Source organism: Plectrocnemia conspersa, unplaced genomic scaffold (assembly GCF_051122295.1).
Source record: "Plectrocnemia conspersa isolate PC_06_02 unplaced genomic scaffold, ASM5112229v1 ptg000010l, whole genome shotgun sequence".
Taxonomy (NCBI): domain Eukaryota; kingdom Metazoa; phylum Arthropoda; class Insecta; order Trichoptera; family Polycentropodidae; genus Plectrocnemia; species Plectrocnemia conspersa.
The window spans coordinates 20,681,954-20,703,519 of record NW_028277174.1 but is presented as its reverse complement, the minus strand read 5'-3'; the positions used below and the strand labels follow the sequence as shown (position 1 = coordinate 20,703,519).

Sequence of the window (21,566 nt, the reverse complement as noted above, 5' to 3'; positions counted from 1 at the left end):
CGTGATTGATGTCATCGGGACTGAGTAATAAATGCGTTTGTTTGTGTGCGTGTATAAACTACGACAAAAGGCATAGCGTGATCTCGCTCTGCGCTCAGTAAAAATATTTTGGTTTCTCGATAGTTACCAGCATTTTTTTAATCGCGTTACAGTGAAACCGTGTAAAACGGGTACTGCATAAATCGAGGTATGAGTTTATTTTATTTAAATAACGCGTATTTTTTTTAAATTGATTTAAATTCAAATTATGTTGTTCTTTACACTAAATTTATTTTGAAATAAAGCAATATTGCTATTTATTATTTTTTTCTTTTATTATAGTAATGTGTCCACCTATATCCACCCATAGGGGTAGTTAAATAAAAGGGAGGCAAATATATATTGAATAATAGTTAGAATATTTGAAAGATTTTAGTATATATTTAGATACGCAAATATAGTTACATTTGCGTGTTTTAGTTTTAAATGTTTATTATTTTGCAAAATAATTTTTAGAACTGGCAGCACTCCAGTTGCCACGCCGTTCGGCCGGCCGGCTCGCCGAGATGGGACATCTACGTGGTTATCGGCATTAGTTAATGTTATGCGTTTGCGTTTCTGACGCGTTATTTGATCAAAAATCTTAATAAAACAAGTCAACCTCTCGCTGTCGTTTCGATGGCGGTGACTACGGCAGAGACGGGCCCCCGTTCTCGCCTCTTAAAAATGTCAACCGAAAAACAAGAAACTCTATTGAAGTGGTCCGTTTTATCAATCGCCGCAATATTATGTAAGTTTCTTGCGACGCAGGTTCATTTTCGTATCGTCTAGGCTTCGAAGAAAACGTAGTATGCAATACAAATCACCATTTATTGGTCTCAAAATCATAGTCAAAATGAAACCATACGTTTAGGTACTTACCTGTTATCAGGGGTCAAATTTATTCTAAAAATATATTTATTCATTTTATTTATTTATATACAATTATAAATGCCATTTTTTTAAGTAGATTTTTTTTACCATTTTCAGTCATTCCGCATCATCTTTGTATTTTCCCAGATAAAATTTTTTTCACAGTATTTTATCTAACCTTGTTTACCCTCTTTGAAAGCTTTATACTGCCCAATACCCAAACAAAATTTGATATCATACTGTTGTTCAATATTTGGCCGTACACAAACAGGTAGCGCAGCACTGACTCGAAACTAGTCTGGATTTGCAGCTAACGGACTCGTATACATTAACATTGGTACAATAACTTATATATAAATAATTTAATTTTACAGCTTTCGCCACCAGATTGTTTTCTGTTCTTCGCTTTGAGAGTGTCATTCATGAGTTCGATCCGTACTTCAACTACAGAACCACCAGGTATTTGGCAGAGGAGGGATTTTACAAATTTCACAACTGGTTCGATGACAGAGCATGGTATCCGCTCGGAAGAATCATTGGAGGTAATATTTATTTATTTTGTGCGGTAATTACTTTTTCAATTAATAAATTCATATGATTAATTTCAGGAACGATATATCCAGGCTTAATGATAACATCAGCCGGCCTTTATCATCTTATGTGGCTGTTGAACATTACCATAGATATCCGTAATGTGTGCGTTTTTCTTGCACCATTTTTCTCATCTTTAACGACAATCGTAACATATCTACTCACTAAAGAGTTAAAGGTAAGGCTAATGTTAAATTACTATTAAATCTGACTAAATTTTAACAACTACTCTTTTACATTAGGATTCTGGATCCGGTTTAGTAGCGGCTGCTATGATTTCCATCGTACCCGGTTACATATCGCGTTCGGTAGCCGGTAGCTACGATAACGAAGGAATCGCCATATTCTGCATGTTACTGACTTATTACTTTTGGATTAAGGCTGTCAATTCTGGAACGATCTTTTGGGCAACTATGGCTGCTTTAGCTTACTTTTACATGGTTTGTATCTATTCACAATTTTTGTTTATTATATAAATTTAAAAATATTAATGTGATTTAATTCCAATTATAGGTTTCTTCGTGGGGCGGTTACGTCTTCCTAATCAATTTGATTCCGATGCACGTTTTAACTTTAATGATAACCGGACGCTTCTCTCACCGCATTTACGTTGCGTATAGCACTCTGTATTGCGTCGGAACGATTTTATCAATGCAGATTAGCTTTGTTGGATTCCAACCGGTACAAAGCTCCGAACACATGCTGGTGAGTAGCATATTTATATGCCAATTACTACTTTTCATAATTGATTATATATACATATATCATATTTCAGGCATTCGGCACCTTTGGATTATGTCAGCTCTTAGCTTTTGTAGAGTATTTGAAATCAAAATTAACTCAACAGCATTTTGAGATTTTGTTCAAAACGATGGTTACGGCTTTAATAGTCATCTTTGGAACGGCCGCTGCTATTCTAACTATATCTGGTATTATTTCATAACATATATCTATAAAATATCTTCTTAACTTTTGGTTTTTATATTTTTTTGCTAATTTACAGGTAAAATTTCACCATGGACTGGAAGATTTTATTCACTTCTTGATCCATCCTATGCCAAGAATCATATTCCCATCATCGGTGAGTTGTGATTTTTTTAAATTTTTATGCATAGTCATGTAATTCTTAGTAAAGAAGTAGTCGCTCCTTCCAAAGGTCTTTCTGACTTGATGTACTTGTATGTTATATTTATTCTCACCTTTATCTTTGAAAATTTTCAGCATCTGTTTCTGAGCATCAACCGACGTCTTGGTCTTCCTTTTATTTTGACCTGCAAATTTTGGTGTTTTTGTTCCCGGCCGGATTATACTTTTGCTTCTCTAAATTGACCGATGCCAACATATTCTTGATACTTTACGGTGTTACGAGTATTTACTTTGCGGTTAGTATTCATTCGTATTTTAAACTGCATGGAAGCTATACCTACGTACGAAAATCCTATTATTGAAATTCCAACAAACAATAGAAACATTTATAAAACTAAAATATTTAAAACGATAGATCGCAAAAGTTTGTTATTCACTATTTTGCTTAGAGAATTTTAGCTTGGAATGAACTTCAAAGTAAGTGTTGTAAAGAAATAATGCAAATTGGAAATGTTACATGTCATAAGCTGGCAAGCCATAAATATAAAATGTTTCATTAATTTATTTATATCTAATATAGCTAATTATTTATACACTAAACAAATATAATCAAAACAAACAGAATATAAAAAAATACAGCATTATAATTTATTTCTTAATGCACAAAGGTTTTTCTTTATTGCATTGAGGAAATGCACTACATTTTTATTTTTTGTTGGTTGTCCTAGGAATATTGCTAAACAAATTCACATATTTGTACAACATTCCCCAGGCCGTACTCGTTTTCTTATACCTATCCTTAAACTATCTCTATTTCTAGTATTAACTGTTTATGTGCCAAAGTAACTTTGCGAAGTGCTTCATCTTAATGCCACCTATTTTTAAAATTAAAAAATATGTCAAGTGTTAAATACTTTTCAAGGGCTTTTTTAACCCAAAATTTAATAAGCTTTATTAGAAAACTAATATTTTTATACGAAGTAAAAAATACAACGATATATGGATACTAATGCTTAATCCAAAAATCCTTTGAATTAATTTCATTCTGATCTGTCAACGATGAAAAGAAGCACATTAATTTGAGCCATTTTTAAGAAAGCAATTTAAGTGGTAATAATTTTAGATGTTATAATAATTATCTATAACTATTTTTATATTATTATCTAACATATCTTTGTAATCAATAATCATACATTTAGTTTTATTTTCATTTAGTTTAGGTACATAATTTTTCAACAATCTTTCTATTATTAACCCTTTCACTGTGGCTGATATTTTTGTGTGCTATTTCGAAATTTGTTAATTTGTGGGGGGGCACCTATTTATGCTATATTTAAAAAAATATTGTGGTTCAATAAATTCAAGTGATTTACCTCCTTAAATTATACTAAACAACCATATTATTAGTCTCAAAGGTTTACGGCACCTTTAGGTGCCCAATGAGTACTGGCGATTTTCTTGCTGACTTCTATAGAAGTAATCCACAATGAAAAGGTTAATTCGTTATTTAACTTATTTATACCGGTGCAATAAATTAAAGTGTTGCCTGCAAATAGATGTATTTTACATTTTTCTATATTATTAATTATATCATTAATATATATTATAAATAACAATGGTCCTAATTTGAACCCCTGTAGTACGCTGATATATTATTTTCTCTTTGGAATAAGCATAATCTATGTTAACTTTTTGCTTTCCCTTTTTTAAATAATTATCAAACCATCTTAAAACTATTTAATTTATACATAAAATCTCGAATTTCTTTGTCATTACACTTTGTCTATTATTTCGAAAGTTTATAAATTCAAGAAAACTGCTACAATGATTTATTGTTTGATGGAATTTCAATAAGAGTGCTTTTTGTCATCTATTGCATTTTACAATAATGAAAAAATATATTAATGGACTTAGAAGAACGCGAACTCCTTTTTTGACTTTAACGTTGCATTTCCATAAAAACAAGTAATGTTCTATCGGGTTGTAATGGCCCATGTGTTTCATACTGGTTACGTGAGAATGCGGCATTCATTACACTTGGTGATTGAATAGATTACCAAATAGCATTAAAGTCATATAATAATTGAAGAAATCACTCTGGAAATGGCTCAAGATCTGTCTTTCAGTTTTTGCATCTTCGTACATTACTTGTATAATATTATAAATATATACGCCACTAGTTTGCATTGTTTAAATTGGATGATGTTTTCAGGGTGTGATGGTCCGTCTTATGTTGGTTTTGGCGCCAGTGATGTGTATTCTATCAGGAATTGCTGTATCTTCACTCCTGCATACGTACATGAAGCAGATTGAGCCTCCGAAATCAATCGATAAAAAAGCAAAGAAGATGGAATCGAACTTCATAATGAAGAGCGAGGTATGTCGTATCTAAAAATATTTAATATAGCTCCATATATCGTAATGATTGTTCGTAGATTGCTACATTTTTTGTCGGCGTCATGACATGCTTGTTGATATCGTACACCTTCCATTGCACTTGGGTAACCAGCGAGGCGTACAGCTCTCCTTCGATCGTATTATCGGCTCGTTCGAACGACGGTGGAAGGATCATATTTGACGACTTCCGCGAAGCTTACTATTGGTTGAAGATGAACACTCCTGAGGTACGAATTTATCAATTTATTTAACTGATTAACTTCTTATGATGTAAAACGATAGTGAGCTCACCAAAATGGCAATGGAGTCTCTTGATTCTTGCCGTGTGCTATGATTTTTAACACTTTGATCGCTGATTTGTTAGTATTGTTTGAAAGAAATGCTCTTTTTTGTTCTGTGTTGATTTAATTTTTTTCATTCAAAGGATGCACGCGTAATGTCATGGTGGGATTACGGCTATCAGATAACGGCAATGGCGAATCGGACAATCTTGGTTGATAATAACACGTGGAACAACACTCATATATCTAGAGTTGGGCAGGCGATGGCCAGTTCTGAAGAAAAAGCTTACGAAATAATGCAAGAATTAGATGTAGATTATGTTTTGGTGATATTCGGAGGCTTAACTGGTTATTCTTCAGATGGTGATTATCTTATTTTATTTGTGTTTATATTTTTTTTATTGCTTTATCGACAATTGTGTTTTTTTCATTGCAGACATTAATAAATTTTTATGGATGGTGCGTATCGGCGGTAGTACTGAACGCGGATCTCATATTAAAGAATCTGATTATTACACTCCAAGCGGCGAGTTCAGAATTGACGGAGAAGGTTCGCCGACTCTGCTCAACTGCCTTATGTATAAAATGTGCTATTATAAATTTGGACACGTTTATACCGAAGGAGGTAATTGATATCATATATTTTTATATGCTGTATCATTGTTTATTAATAATCTTAAATTTAATTTGTTCAGGTCGTCCTCCTGGATATGATCGAGTACGTTCTGCCGAAATCGGCAATAAAGATTTTGAGCTGGACGTGTTAGAAGAAGCCTACACCACAGAACATTGGCTGGTTAGAATATATAAAGTGAAGAAATTGCGCAACCGAGGTGTATAGAATTATGATTTAAGATAATAAAAAAAAAACATTGACAATATTTTTTTCAAAAAGAAATTCGTTCCAGTGATTGTGATAGTGTTTCTATTATTACATTTGTGCTTAAAACTAGCTTTATTTTTAAATGCTGCTATCACTATCGAATGGTAGATTGGTGCTGTCATTGCTCAAACATTTTGAAGATCAACAGTTTTTATGTACAAAACTATTATTTTACGGATATTTGCCAAAAAAAAACGTTCTCATTTGGTCACAAAATAGAAAATAAGCTTAGGTCACAAAAGTAGATTTTATTTTTGTTATTATTTTTTTGTGTTGAGATTTAATCCATGTCAGAGTGCAACATTTTTCATAAAATAACTATTTTGCATTTATGATAATTTTAAAATAGTTTTTATGTATATTTTTATTATCACCAGTTGTACTGATACAAGATAAACAATAAGCTGTATAATAAAACTACAGAATGTAGGTTTATAAGAAAAAATAAAATTTGGTTGTTAAAAACATTTGTGTTTTTTTTAAATTATATACATATGTATACATCCAGAGCCCATAGCAATGATTTTGGCGCTTTCGTCAAATATCAAATATGGCGCCCTTTTATATCTTATTTTTTTTAATACAGGCTAAATTTAAAGAATTAATTTTACTTTAGAATAAAATTAAGTTGTACAAAAAAACTTTTTTTAAAACAATAAAAATAGAAAACAAATTTACAATAAAACATTACATTTATCCGCAGTTCAAATTTAACTTTTTATAGTCAAATTTGAAATAAAAAAACTCGTCTAAAGTTTTATTTTCCTCGCTTTTGAATTAGCAAAATCATTATAAACAAAATCCAAGCTCGAATTACTCATTAATTTCCATTCAATCTATAAAAGGATTAAATCTAAAGTACAATCTTAAATACTGGCCGATCTCAAATAATTTTTAATATAAATTAAATAAACTGAAAATGTATTGTTTATATTGTATCTTTAGTTGTAAGAAAGTTTTACTTCACATTCTGAGCGTCCCTCAGGTTTTCACACCCTTGCCAAATGTCCCTTTACCAATACCTTCCCGGTCCTGTATACATCTTATACCCAATTATGGTTATGATTTGTTTCTACCTTTTTTAAAACCCTATAAAAAAACACATTTTTGATACGTTATATCTAGTTATTAGATCATCAAATTAAAAGTCCGTCTTTTTGTAACAAGTACGGAGTGTATAGAAATGCCAATGTCTAAATTCACAAACTGTTGTAGTAATATTGTAGCCGCTGAAGTGCTAGGTAACGTGTAATCGCACATACGCAAATAAAGAGGGGATTCTGTGTTTAGATTGTCTAAAATGAACAAATGTTACCCTCTTTGACACTGTAGGATGACCCGAATTAAAATAGTGCTATGTTAAACTATATATTAGTTACGTGGTCCAAATTTTAGTATAGCTCGACTGTTTAACCCTTTCGTGTTCAAATTTTTTTTATAGATTCTAATTATTTTTTTCCCAATAATTAGTTAATATTATTTATTAAGAAATATAGAAGCAAAAATATTTAAAAAAAAAAAAGATGGAAACTTATAAAAAAATACTGGGATCTATACTTCCACTGATAGTTGATAGTATTTATTGTGCGTATAAAAAAAATCTGTTACAGCACAATGTATACCAGTGGTATAAGTCGGTGACTTATACCTAAAATACTTATATTCGACATCTAAATAGTTACTAGTGTTTTTTTTTTATTTTCTATTGTATATCAAGAGATCGGCCTTAATGAATATTATAGTAGATTAGGTTTTCCAAGATTTTCCTAATCTAGCGGGTGAATATCGCGATGAACAATTAAAACAGAATAGAGCTAGGTCGTATATAGTGCATTTATAAATTATAAGCTGTAATTAATAAATTAGATGTAATTTTCACTACTTACTTTTTATTGATTGTGTTTACATGTCATGTTGCAACGAAAGATTTACGATAAATAAATTACTTCACCAAGGTGACCAGATTTTGAAAATATCAAAGGAAAACACTAAAAATAAAAATGCTATTATGGAAATTTTTGTTTGAGGAGAACGACTTGTGCTGGAGCTAAAAAAAGGTCACCTCGGACATTTTTGTTCGAGGAGGACGAAGTACAAAAAAACAATTCTCCTCAAAGAAGGACATCTAGTCATCTTAACGTAAGGTGACTGTTCATACTGTATTTACTAGTATAATACTGGTTTTATAGTCATCCGTCCTGGTAAGTCATGAGATGTAACCAGTACACTTTTCAACAAAAAAAATCATCTGAGTTTTATTTTACTGAGGTGTCCAGACGTTTTTCTTTGAATATTGTCCTCCTCGAACAAAAATTTCCGAGATGACTTTTTTCTTTTTTTTAGCTCCCGCAGGATTTCTAAATGAAAAATAGATCCGAAATATTCCTTTTAATAGTGTCCTGCTTTGATATTTTTAAAATCTGGTCACCTTACCGTAACTTTAATATTCAACCAAATCGGTCCAAATAATTTATTTACCCATTTATGTATTTCTGTAGGATTGTAGCAAATAGTGCTCCAAATAATAACACAATTAAAAAATTACATTTTGACTTGTTTTTCTTAATAATCTATAGATTAAACTCATTTTTTTTCATTCATTGTATAACCATTATGCTTTGCCTTTTTGATTCAGCTTCCTTACAATAAAATCTACACTTCCCCTTTATTTCTATATTATGTCAATCATTTAAATTAAATATATTTTAACAATATATAAATATTTATATCTAGACTTTATTAACTTAAAATGTGAAATCATATAATCAGAATAGATTAGATAAAATTCAATCAGTGGAAAATACTGACGTAAGATAAGCCTATTGATCTGTCATAATTTTTTTTTACTACTGGCACCATTTGTGTCTTTTAGGTTAAATTCTAGACTAATGATGTCAGATTTTTGGAAAAACAATTTTAACAAAAAATAACACACTAAATCAAATAAAGTATACGTTAATAATATCATCTGGTCCAAAATAGTAACATTTTTAAATAATACAATTATTTTGACTTGAAACAACGGTCAGAATGTCAAACATAAACAGGAACGAATCAGTATTTTCAATGCAATTAATAGCTGCAGGTTTAGTAGGAGCTGCTAGTTTAGCATATTTGTTTACCGTTTATAAAAGAAAAAGTTTTCCATTTAACTTTCTTAATCCTTTACGAAACCAACGTATTCAAGTTATAAACACCGAAGATGAATGCAGAAAGGCAGTGAATAACATTAAAAGGTAAATTATTCCTATATTATTAATTGTTAAATCGTAGTCAATTTGTTAAAACGTAAAAATTTCACAGGGGGAAAAATATACTTTTCAAGCTCAAAAACAAAAAGAGACTTATAATATTTTTGTAAATCTTGAAAACATTATTTAAAATATAAATGAAAACATCCACTGCTATAATATTGTATGTAGCTGTGCTTTTGTTTCAATATGAAGGTATTTTTCATTAACGGTAGATGTTAGATGTAGAGATTGAAGTCTGAAGCTAAATTGTTATTTTATAAATTCATTGCCATTTTTAGATTTTTTAGAAATAAACTAATAGATCTTTTATTTTTTTGCCTACCCTAATTGATACATTTATATTTATTAAAGAATTCCATGAATGTATAATTTCATTCATTCATGCAATATAATCATAGAGTTATAAAATGTTTGTTCTGCATGTACCACATATTGTCATTATCATGAGGTAGGCCTTGATCTTATCCAAGATTTTCATCAACCTCGCTATATTCTGAGCCACACAGTGCTAGTCGCTGGTGCCGGGTGTTAAGATACGTATTTTGATATACTTGATGACATCAGACTCCTGATACAACTCAATGTTAAACCACAGCTGCCAATTTTGGATGGCCTATAATGAGTTTCGGATGACTTTTCCAAGGGTTATATTCAAAGAGCAGGCATGTGAGTGTGATGTCTTGTCTTTTTATTGTTAATTTGACACGGTTTGCATGGAATTCCAAACTTTTACATTGCTTTGTATTGTTTCCCCTCTGTATACGCTGTCATAAGTCGCATTGAAATCAACGAATATATGGTTAATATTAAAGGTTTAACAGATCAACGATGATATTCATATTAATGGTATTGTTTTAGTAATAGTTTAAAATACAAAGTGCTCGGTTTCGATTGCGAGTGGGTTACAAAAGATGGCCTGCAACATCCAATAGCATTATTGCAGCTAGCTTCGCAAGATGGATATTGTGCGCTATTTAGATTAAGCAACATACAATATATACCACAGGAATTAAAGGTATTGTATATATAATTTATGTAAGCTAATTGTGTGTTTCTAATATATGTACTTGTCTATATTTGTAGAATATTCTTGAAGATTCCACGATACTTAAAGTCGGAGTAGCTCCTGTTAATGATGCGAAATATCTATTTCATGACTATGCCGTGAAAGTGAAAGGCATTGTGGATCTTAGGTACTTATCAACGTACTTGTTGGAAAAACCTGATGGCCTATCAAATTTAGGCGAAAAATATTTAAACGTACGTATATGTGGTAATTGGTGAAAGATTTAAAGAAGTATAATATTGCAAATAATAATTTAACATAAATATATATTAAAAATATTGAATAATTTATGATATAATTTCGATTGACTACATTATATAGGTTTTCATAGATTTTTCTAGTATTATTGATGAATATCGAGCTGAATAATCATTTAGCTATGTATTTTAAATGAAACTGTGTTCCATGACTTTACATGAAATATTCTGAGATTTTCAAAAAAATTGTGTAAAGTAATCTAACAAAAAGCAACAATTTCTTCTTTTGAGTATTTTAACAAACTTATTTAAATTGTATAGGAATATATTTCATTGCAATAAAAACTTGTTTTAAATAAAAATATAAGCAACGCTTTCTCGTGGACTTATTTGTAATTATTTTATAGGTAAAAATGGATAAATCATGGCGTATCCGGTGTTCCGATTGGGAAGCAAAAATATTATCAAAGGAGCAAATAAACTATGCTGCAGCTGATGCATTTGTTGCGATTGCTGTTTTTAAAAAACTTACAGATAGAATCATGTTTGAAAAACATGGAATTCGGTGGTATTTTAAAACCTATGACATCTATTGGAGAGAGATATATGACTTTTGCAGGACTTATGTAGATTTGAATTTTAAGCAAAAAGCTTTTGCTCAACTTGGTCCGAAGGGTAATTTTAAAAACATCTTAAGCACTCAGCAACGAGAAAGGTAAATAAATGATAGTTGTAAGCATGTTTATAAATGACGATTATATATAATCATTTTACAGTTATAAACTACCAAATTACAAAAATCAGAAAAGGAATTTCTCTCGATTGATACAGAAGAAAGTATTGTACCAAAATTGTCTAATGGTAACTTCATCAGATGAAATATTATGTACCTGTGATAGAAAAAAAGCTGAATGGTAATAATATTGACTGCATTTTTAAGAAGAGTATTTTTAATTTATAATTGTTACAGGTATGTGGAAAAGGAATTGGCCGACATAATAGATGAAGATCCTTATACTATAAGATTGAGGTTCGAACCGGCTGGAAAGTGTGTCGGTGATGTCGGACGATTTTATCAAATGCCTCGAGAGAATCGTTGTGTCGTTTGTGGCGAAAACGATTCTTACATCAGAAAAAATGTTGTTCCTAAAGAATATAGAAAGTTGTTTCCAGGTCCGTATAAAACAACTTTTATATTTTTATATTATTTTAATTTGATCAAATTTTGAAATAGTTGTTATGAAGGATCACAGTTCCCATGATGTGTTATTGCTATGTTTAAACTGCCATCAGCTCAGTAATATGCGCGATCAGACATTAAGAGCAGAATTAGCCGAGATGTGCAATGCTCCAATAGCTAAAGAAAGCAGACTGTTTGAAAATATGGATTTAAAGTTTTGAACATTTTCATATTAAGTAGTTCAATCAAACACAATTTACATATCTATGTAACTTTATTTTTTCAGGAAAGTCAAATCTGCTGCTCGTGCCTTGCTAGTTGCTAGAAACACTATTCCGCCAGAAAAACAAATACTACTTGAAAATGTGTTACGTGAGTTCTATCCAGATGAAATAGACATCACAGACAAACTCCTTTTGGAAGCTTCTAAATTAGATCATAGGTATATTATTTTTTTTTTTTATGTATAATAAATTGATTTGGAACTTTATAATACATATATGATTTAGATATGAAAATCCAAAATATGAACCACATGGCCAGTTAGTGGTTGAATATTTTAAAAACAATCCTGGAGGACTATTAAAGCTTGAACAACTGTGGCGAGAGCATTTTATTAAAACTATGAATCCACAATACATGCCCGAACTTTGGTCAATCACGCACACAAAATCTAGGTATGTATAATGTTTTTTAAAGTTCAGATATTAAAAGTATATAAAATATTTTTATTTATTGTTTTGTAATATATTTATTTTAGATTAGAAATTCGCGCAAAAGAGGGCAGGGTGGAAAAAGAAGACTTAGAGATAGCCGGGTTGAGTTTATAATTGAAATCAGCGTTTAAAATTTTGTTTTATTAAAAAAATCATCGATCATAGTCAATATTTTATAACAATTGTTATTTTTATATATATTTTCTAAAATAAAAAAATATATGTAACATAAAATGACTATAGCTTATATCTTTTCCTCGTCATATTAACGATAATAATAAATTATAAAAATTTATACAAATTTTATTTTCTAATTCAGTCATTATCATAAAATATTTTATATTGTATGAACTGAAAGTTTTGAGGTGTTCTCATCTCGAGCTTTGATCGCAGCATATTCCCGCATATCTGAAAGTTAATAATTTATCCGTCGTAAACTGTTCTTAACGTTACGTATGTGATAGTAATAATAATAAAATAAATACCCATCAGCATCACAGTAGTAATTGTTGTAAACTATTAAGCTTGTAAATCCTTTCTCTAAGCTCTCACAGTTTGTCAAATATTGACAAACTCCATTTCCTCCATTTACTCCATTTTCGCAGGGCGCACCTCCAATTGTGTCATTTTTTAATGATTCCTAAAGATTTAAAATTTAATTAATTTATGACACAAAAATTAATTATAATACATAAATATATACTGAATAATTAATTATAACCTAAATATATATATTTTCTCTCTTTTTTTATTATCAATAAAATAAAAAGAAAGTTATAGAATTGTAAGTTGTGAACTATAATTTTTTTTAATAAGATCATATTTTTAAAAATAAATCATTCTAATACTCATTTTTAATTTTTATTAGGAAATAATAATAACTGTCGTGTTTTATTGGGTCAGTAGTTTTTATAAAAAGGTCAGTTATTTTTAAATAATTGTCTATATTTAATAAAAAATTTAATACTCACTGAAAACAGTTTCAAATTTAGTGACGATTGTGTACCGTTGATGTTTAACGGCAATGTTAAAGAATTTTCTTCCTGAGATAGATATTGCTCTATCCATGTGTAATTTTGAAGTGCATATTCAGTTAATTTATTGTCTTCAGAAACAACCGTAGTTGCTTCTGTAGCTTCTGCAACTTCTTCAACTTCTGAAATCTTTTCTGTTGTTAAGAAACTGGGTCGTGGGGCTCTTCGTGTTGTTGTGGCATAATACAAAAAATTTGTAGTACGCTTAGGAGCTAATAAAATAAATAAATAGAATATTATTAAAAAATTGTGTTATGTACGATATAAATACAATGCATAGTTATATTGTTAATAATTTTAGTGATTAATTTATGTTAATAACGAACCAGATTCATATGAATAATCAGTATCGTCTTCTGACAGAGCATATGGTAAATCCAATTTCGGTGGCGGTGGACCGGGGAGTCCTGGAAGGGGATCGGAGTGGGCTGCGATTGCGAAAGAGTTCAATTGGGGTCCCCAACTAGCACCACTTCCGTAAGAGTATGAATCATAGCTGACACGGTTGGAAATAGATTGAGGCGCTGCAATTATTTAAAAAAATGTCAAATATCCTGGATTGCAGCCATATCATTCCCCATTTTATTGATGCAATTTTGGAGATCAATGTAATGGCGGTGAAATATTTCTGGGATGCTGCATATCTCAATAAATAGTTATTTTAATTTAAAAAATTATAGTTTGCAAAACACTGGTTAGTCTGTTCTGCAATATATGAAGTAATAAAATTATTCGTTTCACAGATTATTTTAAAATATAAAATGCAAGAACTGATAACATTTTCGTAACACACAATTCGCATTATTTTAAATTATAATGGTTATCAGAAAAAAATCCCATACTGAAAATTTATATTTAAGTTAATTAAACCTTTCATATAAATGACACTAATATGCTTTGTGCTAATTTATCATCTTCAGTTGAATAAATGCGTTTTTAGCGGCTGATTTAAAAAATGTTATATAAATATTAATGTTAGTACTGTCATCATAATTTATTTTTCTAATGCTAAAGCACCAAAGCTTTTTGAATAAACCACCACTAGATAAATATGTAAAGTATTATAAATTATTGTGACTTTTTAAGTAAAGTATTTACCCAGTAAACCTCCGGCGACGAGTGGCAATGCATAGCTTGCCAAAGGATAAGCACCTCCATGAGCTGATGTACAATAAACAAATTAATTGGAGTAAAATAAAAACTATTTATACCAATTAATACTTACACGATGCTTGTAAAGATTCAGCGTTAACTGCCGATGATGTCGTGTTTGGCTTTACGACAACCAGTGAAGTCAACGAAGTGACGAAGGAATACTAAATATAAATTAAATTTAAGTTAAACTCGCACATTATATTTTATTATGAGTGGAATAAAAGTAAACCTTTAAAGCTAAATCTAAAGCTTTTTTGCTGATGTTTTTCAATTCATCACCGCTCTTCGAATCCTTTTCGTCGATCAACTGTCTTATTGCTAAATAAGCCCAAAGCCTTTCCATAGGCCAAAACGTGGTCCTCTTTTCGTTTTGTATCTGATAATAAAGAAATATATAATTAATTAAGAATTCAAAAGAGTTGGATCGGTAAAGGGTAAAATAATTACCACAATCGGTATATAGTCAATGGGTCCCGACTCTGATTGTCCTATTACTTTAATTTGCGTATTAAGAGGGTCTTTGTTTCTCAATTTTCCAGCAACCACTAATTCAGAGCCTAGGAAGTAATGATCAAACACAAACTTGGTGAGTGATGCTTCCTCTATCTGAAAGGAAATCTTACTTTTTATAAACTGTTGAAAATGTCTGGTTTCTAAAAGTGACATAATAAATTAACTACATATGTGTTTTTGGATTTCGGATTAACATTTGCCAAATTACAAATCATTATTATCAATGTAGTACACAAACACAGCTCTTGTATACATATTTAATTTACCTGTTCTTTTGGATACACGTATTTAATATCGGCTAGAAGAGGTGATGCCACTTGTCTGTAAAAATGTTGAAGTTGTTGAACAGCATCAGCTGCTTCATAGATGTGTCGCATGAATCCATAGTTTTGCAGAGATAGTTTACGCAAGAAGTTGCGGTCAGCATCTTCTCCTGTGAATAAAAATAATAATACAAATTAAGTCTTCAAAGTTCAAAGTTTTGAGCATCAAATGTCTATGGCTACTTATATTTGAATTATTACCAAATGCCAGCGAGAACAAAGCAGTCCTTTCGTTGTTTAGAGTTTTCAAAGTCGCAATGATTTTATCAGGATTGGTTTCGCCGACAGTTGGGTCTCCGTCAGTCAAGAAAATAATCATTGGCGTTTGTCTCAATTGTTTTGCAGAAGCTGTTTAAATAAATATATATATATATATATACATTATATTACACATAGAAATTTATATCAGAGCATGCAAAAGCTTACAGTCAACGTCTGTAGTTTTCTGTGCCTCGATTCCATAATTTGCTACTTTAAACGCTATCGACAATGCATCGTTGATGTTGGTACCTCCGTTTGCGTTCAACTGTTTGATTATATCTTTAGCTTTTTTAATATTCTCGGGGGTCGCCAGTTTGGCTTTAGGCGGAATGGTTTCAGACGATTGAGTTTGTTCTTCTTGTTCATCGTAGAAATAGTTATACGAACTCGATTTATAAGTCACGTGCTTTGCATCATCTTCTAAACTATACACCTATCGAATTCGAGACAATATTAAAATCAGATTTTAACTATTAAGATATAACTTGGATCATACCTTGGCGTTATAATTAAAGTCTATAATATTAAAATAGTCTCCTGGATTCAAATCTTCAAGGATAGACATCATCGCCTCTTTCAATTGATTTATCTTTCTTCCTATCATCGAACCGGAAACGTCCAATACAAATATAACGTGTTTTCTGAGCGGTTTCAGATTCTTCGGAGCGAAAAAGTGTACAAAATATCCGTCATTGACCAAAATCTGTCCGGACATATCGATTTCAACATCGTATTGGACGACAAACTGTCCAGAAATTCCTTCTTCACCCTTGACTTCTTCGTTCATCGGTTCGAACAGATGATACGGATACGGCGAAGGCGTAGTCATTTTAACTTGTTTTTCCTATAAATATCAATCTATAAAATACAATCTATCATTTCACATATAGATCTACATACATACCTTAAAAACTTTCATCAATTGAAGTTGTTGTTCTTTGCTCGGTGAAAAATGTACGCTAGCTGTGAGCTTATCTTCACTGATGGTTTTGGTAGAATATGGATTAACTGCGTCCGTAGGCAATGCATCAATTTCATTACCTGTCCTAAGCTCAGGTACCAGCACCATAGATATCGGGCTGCTTTCCATAATGTCTACGTCGACTGATAGTTTATCTACAATTTCTCCAGGATTTAAGTTCAGCACTAAATTATATAAACCTAATCTCTTAATAAGCAACTCTTCATATCGCAACCGGAAGATTGCTTTACTTTCAGGTTCAATATTGACCGAAACTGTGAATTGATTAGAGTCACGAGCTCTGCAAAAATGTGAATCGATTACTAAACATTTCGTTTCAAATTTGATGTTATATTTCATTATACTTACTGTACGTGAGCTGCCGCTTGTCCGCTGCTCACTGCATTTTCATAAACCCGTTTAGCTTCTTCCTTTTCTTTTACGTATGCCTCATACACTTTGCCCTCAATTTCCCTATAAAATATTTAAAATAATATAAAATTAAAACATATTTTAACGATGATAATTTATTTTATATATTACATGCTGAATCCAGAAATGAACGCAGTTTCAGGCAACACAACACTAAAAGTAACTTCATTTGCCTTCGTAGCCGGATTGATCACCCGACTAGTTATCAACGTGTTTGCGTATCTCAACGTCACATTGGTTTTTACATGCATAGATGTGATCTTCGGTTTAAGAGTGCTACTGGGATCTACTGTTACATTATTTACAGTGGAAGTCGATTCCTATAACAATTAATTAGTCATTATTTGATTAAAAATATATTATCAGCTTCTTTTACTCACAGATTTTGCTACTTTTTCAGTGGAAACATTTTCATTTTCCGTTTCAGCAGTGACTATCACTATGGATTTTTGTGTTGTCGTTGAAAACGCATTTATCGCATAAAATAATTGTAATATCAGGAAAAAATTCAGTGATGTTTTAATTAACCTGAAAATACAAATAGAGTAGTATTGTTATTGTATAGCAAATAATCTTTTTTTAACTAATGATATGTCATTATATTGTCATTATTTCTATTATTATTATTATAAATCTACCGCATTTAAATGACCACAGTAGATAACAAAATAATTATATACATTTTTTTTTGTATATGTAACGTTTTGCAACAAGGTATATAAAGTACATATTTTGTTATATATTTATTATTTAGTATGGATCGAAAGTGCCTTTCAATGTATTAATAATACTCGAATTGAAACCAATATATATATATATATATTATTATTTCTCTCACTCTAGTAATTTGTTATTGCAGCAGAAAAATAAAATCATTGAAAAATAAGTTTAGTTAGATGTTATATAAGAATTTATTAATTTATATTTTGGGCCAAACAAATAAGGAAGCATATGAAAACACAATTTCTATAAATAAAGCGCATTAGGCATTTCTTTATAAATTAATAATATACAAAAATTAAAAAGATAAATATTTAAAAATATATAGAAGGCTGTATTTTAGTAAAGCTTATTAATTATATTACGGTGAAACACAGTTTTATAGTCCCACAATAATTTAAAACCTGTTTTTATACTATATTATCTCAACAAATCCATTAATTGATGTTTTTATTTGCATGCTAAAGTATAAAATAACTTTCCAGAACTTTATTAAAGTTCTGAGCTAATAAAAAAATTTGAGAATCAAAGTTAAAAAATAATAAATTCTATTTAAATAAAATGTGAATACATGCAGCGATATTTTTTTTTAATTAGAACAAACAATTTCTTTTACTAATCTGTTTGATTCTTATAATAATAATATATATAACTTGTTAGTTGAAAAAGTAATTTAAAAATGAAAATAAACAAATTTTTGAATAGGAATAAAATAAAATAAAATAAAAGAAAGCAGTATAAATAACGATTAAAACAACTAGATACAATTATTGGGAAGCGTAGCTTTAAAATCGTACAATATTTTTTTGTATCCAAACAAGTATATTATTTGACGTTTTTGTTTGTATTTTTCTAATTTTAAATAAATAAATTTGGTAAAAGCGCATAAATAAAGTTGTGAAATCAAAGAAAGAAAATATTGAATTGTAATTAAGGAATTATGAGGTTCCTACAATAATTTTCAACGTTTACTTATATATTATACTTTTCTGACAATTCGAAACAATAAATCAAAGAAAAATATAAGCTATTTTGGTTGCGTTTTTTAAATCAGAACAAGCGGTGCGAAATAGCTGGCAAAAACATATTTTACATTTTTGCTGTAAACGTTTTATTGGCATTTTTATATATTTTAAATCAAATTATGGAAACAATCAATCATTAATCATCAAAATTCAAATATGCACCAAAAAGGGATATTAAAACTAATGGTAAAAATAAAATAATTTATATGCACAATTTTGAATATAGTTTTTATCCGATAATTCAGAACAATCATTACTTTCGTATCTAAACAAGTTTACTCTTTAAAGTAATTATTATATAGAAAACAAATAAAGTTTCTATTCGGCATTTCAGGTATGTTCTTAAAAAATGAGATTAAAAGGGGCAAATCGGAAAAATGAATATAATAAAAGTGGAGAAACAGCGGGCACGTTCGGATGCACATCACATTTCACATTCGACCGCTCTCGTCGACATCGACACAAAACGCGTTTCGTTAGCACGATAGTGTTACTCAATAGAGATTAATAACGTACCTCATGATGACGGTTTAATGTCCCTCTCTGGGTATACACTATGGAGTGTACGCGGATGTGTTCGTCTCCTCCGCAGCGGATCGGCCAGGGTTCACTTATCGCCGGAACGTAAACAAAACAAAAACTCAATAAGTATCGTATCGATAACCGGAATAGTAGCGACGCGCAATATTGTTGTAATTAATTAAAAAGGTCATAGTCGCCGATCGTCGCGCTACGGCCGTAATTCGTTCGAGATATATTTAAAAAAGAAAAGTTGCCGGACGGCGCGGCGGCGGCGGCGGCGGCGGCAACTTTGAAAGTTGAAATATTGATAGTTTTACGTGAATTGAATACATTTGTCGGACGTCCAGCGACGCGGGCGGCGTGCGCAACGAGAGAACGCGCAGTGCGCAATTCGCTGGTCGTCCACATCCATTTTGTTATAAAAAAATAACAATATAAAAACTTACCGCGACTCCCTCGCGGCAGGATACTACGGCGAATGACGATTTAAATTATTCAATCGCATGCAAATCGCCGGCGTCTAATTTCACAGCGGCCGGCCGTCACGAAAAATATCAACGCGACGCGAAAAATATTTCTTTTCGGCTATTCGCTGTGCATTTTCACGCTTATTTACAACTACAACTATTTATATTGTATTATATATCCTTGTGTCGCGCGCTACGACGACGTCCAAACTATTCTACTATGGTCGACGACATTTGCTTATATATAGCTGATAGCGCCCGGGAAAATCCAAACTTTGCTTTTACAATAACATAAACAAGAAGCGATCGCTACGTAAACGTTAGTACTCGCTGAGATGAATCATCGGGTAACCTTACGAGTTACGAGTTAAAGAAAATCGTAATCTAACATAAGTGTAAGTTAGTCATTTCAAACGTTCAAAACGGAAGAAGAGGAGCATTCCATAACCTACACTTTTTGCAACTTTTACGTTCGATGATAACAAACCGCATAAGATAATAAAATCAAACCACAAAAATCATTCAATTTTAAACTATATTGGGCTCTTAAGGCGAATTAAAAATTGTGTTTGATTTCGCAAATACATATGTGGCAAAATAGTATGCAAGATCGCAACGCACGGACGTGTTCTGGAGAATGAAATTTAGGTATAGAAGGACAATGCGTGATGTTGCCCAGTATATTGTAAAAGTACTTAATTTCACATTTCTACTAGTATATTCAAAAATATAATAACCGTTGCATTTGTTTCAACAGAAATGAATTTTTCATGGTATTGGGGTTCTATATTACCGATCCATATTCTAATGTGAGTACATTAGTTAGCTCCCTAGATTTTCGCATCATATGAGCGTTCGAAGTTGGCATTAATTGAAACGGTATGGACTTTTGAAAATATTTTCTCTCAGATCGTAGAATATCTCAAAGGCACTCTAGAAAATAGATATTTATATATACTAACGGTAGGTGTAGTTTCACACGTACCGGATGGATTCGCCCGGCACCAGACCGGCGCCGTGTAGTGGGGGTGGTGTTGTAGTACTGACCATTTTTGACGTGCCGGACGAATCCATCCGGCGCCGGCCCGACGCTGCCCATACAACACCACCCCCACTACAAAAAAATAAAAAAATAGTCTCGAATCTATCCCGTAAATATTTTTTTAAATATGTCATTTTAGTGAAATCATTTAGAATACATTTTCACTGGTAGATATATATTTTTATCAGTGAAAATATAATTTATCTGGCAGGTGCTAGTAAAATTATACGATTCAACTTTCCCATATTTATCAATATTTATATATATGCGATATATAAATGATACAGTGAATGTATATTTCTCGGTGAAGTCTAAATACATTGTCACCAGTTGATATATTTCTACTAGCAAAAATATAAATTAACTGATAGGCGCTAGTGAGATTATGTACTGCTATAAAATATCCCAATTTGATAGTTGCGAAACCCAACTTGATAGTTGCGAATTGAACATTTGCTATTCAGACCCAAATCTAACCTACACGAATTAACCAAACCCAACTTGACTTCATGAAATTGCATTAGAAGTCCAAAATACAAACAAAGAACATTCAACTCTCGGGAGAAATT

At 31.1% G+C, this 21,566-nt stretch overlaps 3 protein-coding genes and 1 long non-coding RNA gene across 8 annotated transcripts in view; 2 read left to right on the top strand and 2 right to left on the bottom strand.

The window, feature by feature from the left end:
• LOC148230935 (uncharacterized) overlaps positions 1-21,566 on the bottom strand; it is a 565,745-nt gene that overhangs the window by 142,219 nt on the left and 401,960 nt on the right. The window lies entirely within an intron of this gene.
• On the top strand, positions 523-6,594 carry Stt3A (catalytic subunit 3A of the oligosaccharyltransferase complex). Its single transcript, XM_088195809.1, has 13 exons — positions 523-769; positions 1,266-1,433; positions 1,500-1,660; positions 1,725-1,922; positions 1,996-2,187; positions 2,258-2,411; positions 2,486-2,563; positions 2,704-2,864; positions 4,781-4,945; positions 5,004-5,192; positions 5,390-5,609; positions 5,683-5,871; positions 5,942-6,594. The coding sequence occupies exons 1-13, from the start codon at positions 658-660 to the stop codon at positions 6,085-6,087; spliced, it is 2,133 nt and encodes a 710-aa protein (XP_088051935.1). The 5' UTR covers positions 523-657; the 3' UTR covers positions 6,088-6,594.
• On the top strand, positions 8,967-12,837 carry Exd2 (Exonuclease 3'-5' domain-containing 2). 2 transcript variants are annotated; one of them, XM_088194313.1, is made up of 11 exons: positions 8,991-9,365; positions 9,433-10,049; positions 10,242-10,398; positions 10,467-10,643; positions 11,054-11,361; positions 11,423-11,560; positions 11,617-11,819; positions 11,881-12,040; positions 12,113-12,268; positions 12,336-12,503; positions 12,587-12,837. In XM_088194313.1, the coding sequence occupies exons 5-11, from the start codon at positions 11,060-11,062 to the stop codon at positions 12,654-12,656; spliced, it is 1,197 nt and encodes a 398-aa protein (XP_088050439.1). In that variant the 5' UTR covers positions 8,991-9,365; positions 9,433-10,049; positions 10,242-10,398; positions 10,467-10,643; positions 11,054-11,059; the 3' UTR covers positions 12,657-12,837. The 2 variants fall into 2 exon arrangements, with proteins under 2 accessions (XP_088050438.1, XP_088050439.1); XM_088194312.1 differs by lacking the exon at positions 9,433-10,049 and having other exon boundaries at positions 8,967-9,365.
• Positions 12,830-20,172, bottom strand: LOC148230946 (inter alpha-trypsin inhibitor, heavy chain 4-like). Of its 4 annotated transcripts, none has more exons than XM_088194307.1 (18): positions 19,935-20,172; positions 19,483-19,576; positions 17,602-17,749; positions 17,333-17,541; positions 17,159-17,263; positions 16,733-17,090; positions 16,325-16,672; positions 15,994-16,261; positions 15,769-15,915; positions 15,511-15,677; positions 15,179-15,337; positions 14,961-15,107; positions 14,802-14,892; positions 14,675-14,737; positions 13,903-14,100; positions 13,514-13,788; positions 13,028-13,182; positions 12,830-12,950 (listed from the first exon to the last, which is right to left on the bottom strand). In XM_088194307.1, the coding sequence occupies exons 2-18, from the start codon at positions 19,485-19,487 to the stop codon at positions 12,914-12,916; spliced, it is 2,880 nt and encodes a 959-aa protein (XP_088050433.1). In that variant the 5' UTR covers positions 19,488-19,576; positions 19,935-20,172; the 3' UTR covers positions 12,830-12,913. The 4 variants fall into 4 exon arrangements, with proteins under 4 accessions (XP_088050433.1, XP_088050434.1, XP_088050436.1 ...); XM_088194308.1 differs by lacking the exon at positions 19,935-20,172 and adding an exon at positions 19,819-19,872; XM_088194310.1 differs by lacking the exon at positions 13,903-14,100.

Bases quoted from the DNA above. Each gene is read 5' to 3' on its own strand.
- Stt3A (XM_088195809.1), top strand. From the start codon at position 658: ATGGCGGTGACTACGGCAGAGACGGGCCCCCGTTCTCGCCTCTTAAAA. The intron at 1,923-1,995 runs GTTTGTATCTAT...TTCCAATTATAG, and splicing joins CTTTAGCTTACTTTTACATG to GTTTCTTCGTGGGGCGGTTA. The intron at 5,872-5,941 runs GTAATTGATATC...TAATTTGTTCAG, and splicing joins ACACGTTTATACCGAAGGAG to GTCGTCCTCCTGGATATGAT.
- Exd2 (XM_088194312.1), top strand. From the start codon at position 9,160: ATGTCAAACATAAACAGGAACGAATCAGTATTTTCAATGCAATTAATA. The intron at 9,366-10,241 runs GTAAATTATTCC...GTATTGTTTTAG, and splicing joins GCAGTGAATAACATTAAAAG to TAATAGTTTAAAATACAAAG. The intron at 11,561-11,616 runs GTAATAATATTG...TAATTGTTACAG, and splicing joins GATAGAAAAAAAGCTGAATG to GTATGTGGAAAAGGAATTGG.
- LOC148230946 (XM_088194307.1), bottom strand. The intron at 17,542-17,601 runs GTGAGTAAAAGA...TAATTGTTATAG, and splicing joins CTGAAAAAGTAGCAAAATCT to GAATCGACTTCCACTGTAAA. The intron at 13,789-13,902 runs GTTCGTTATTAA...TTATTTTATTAG, and splicing joins TGATTATTCATATGAATCTG to CTCCTAAGCGTACTACAAAT.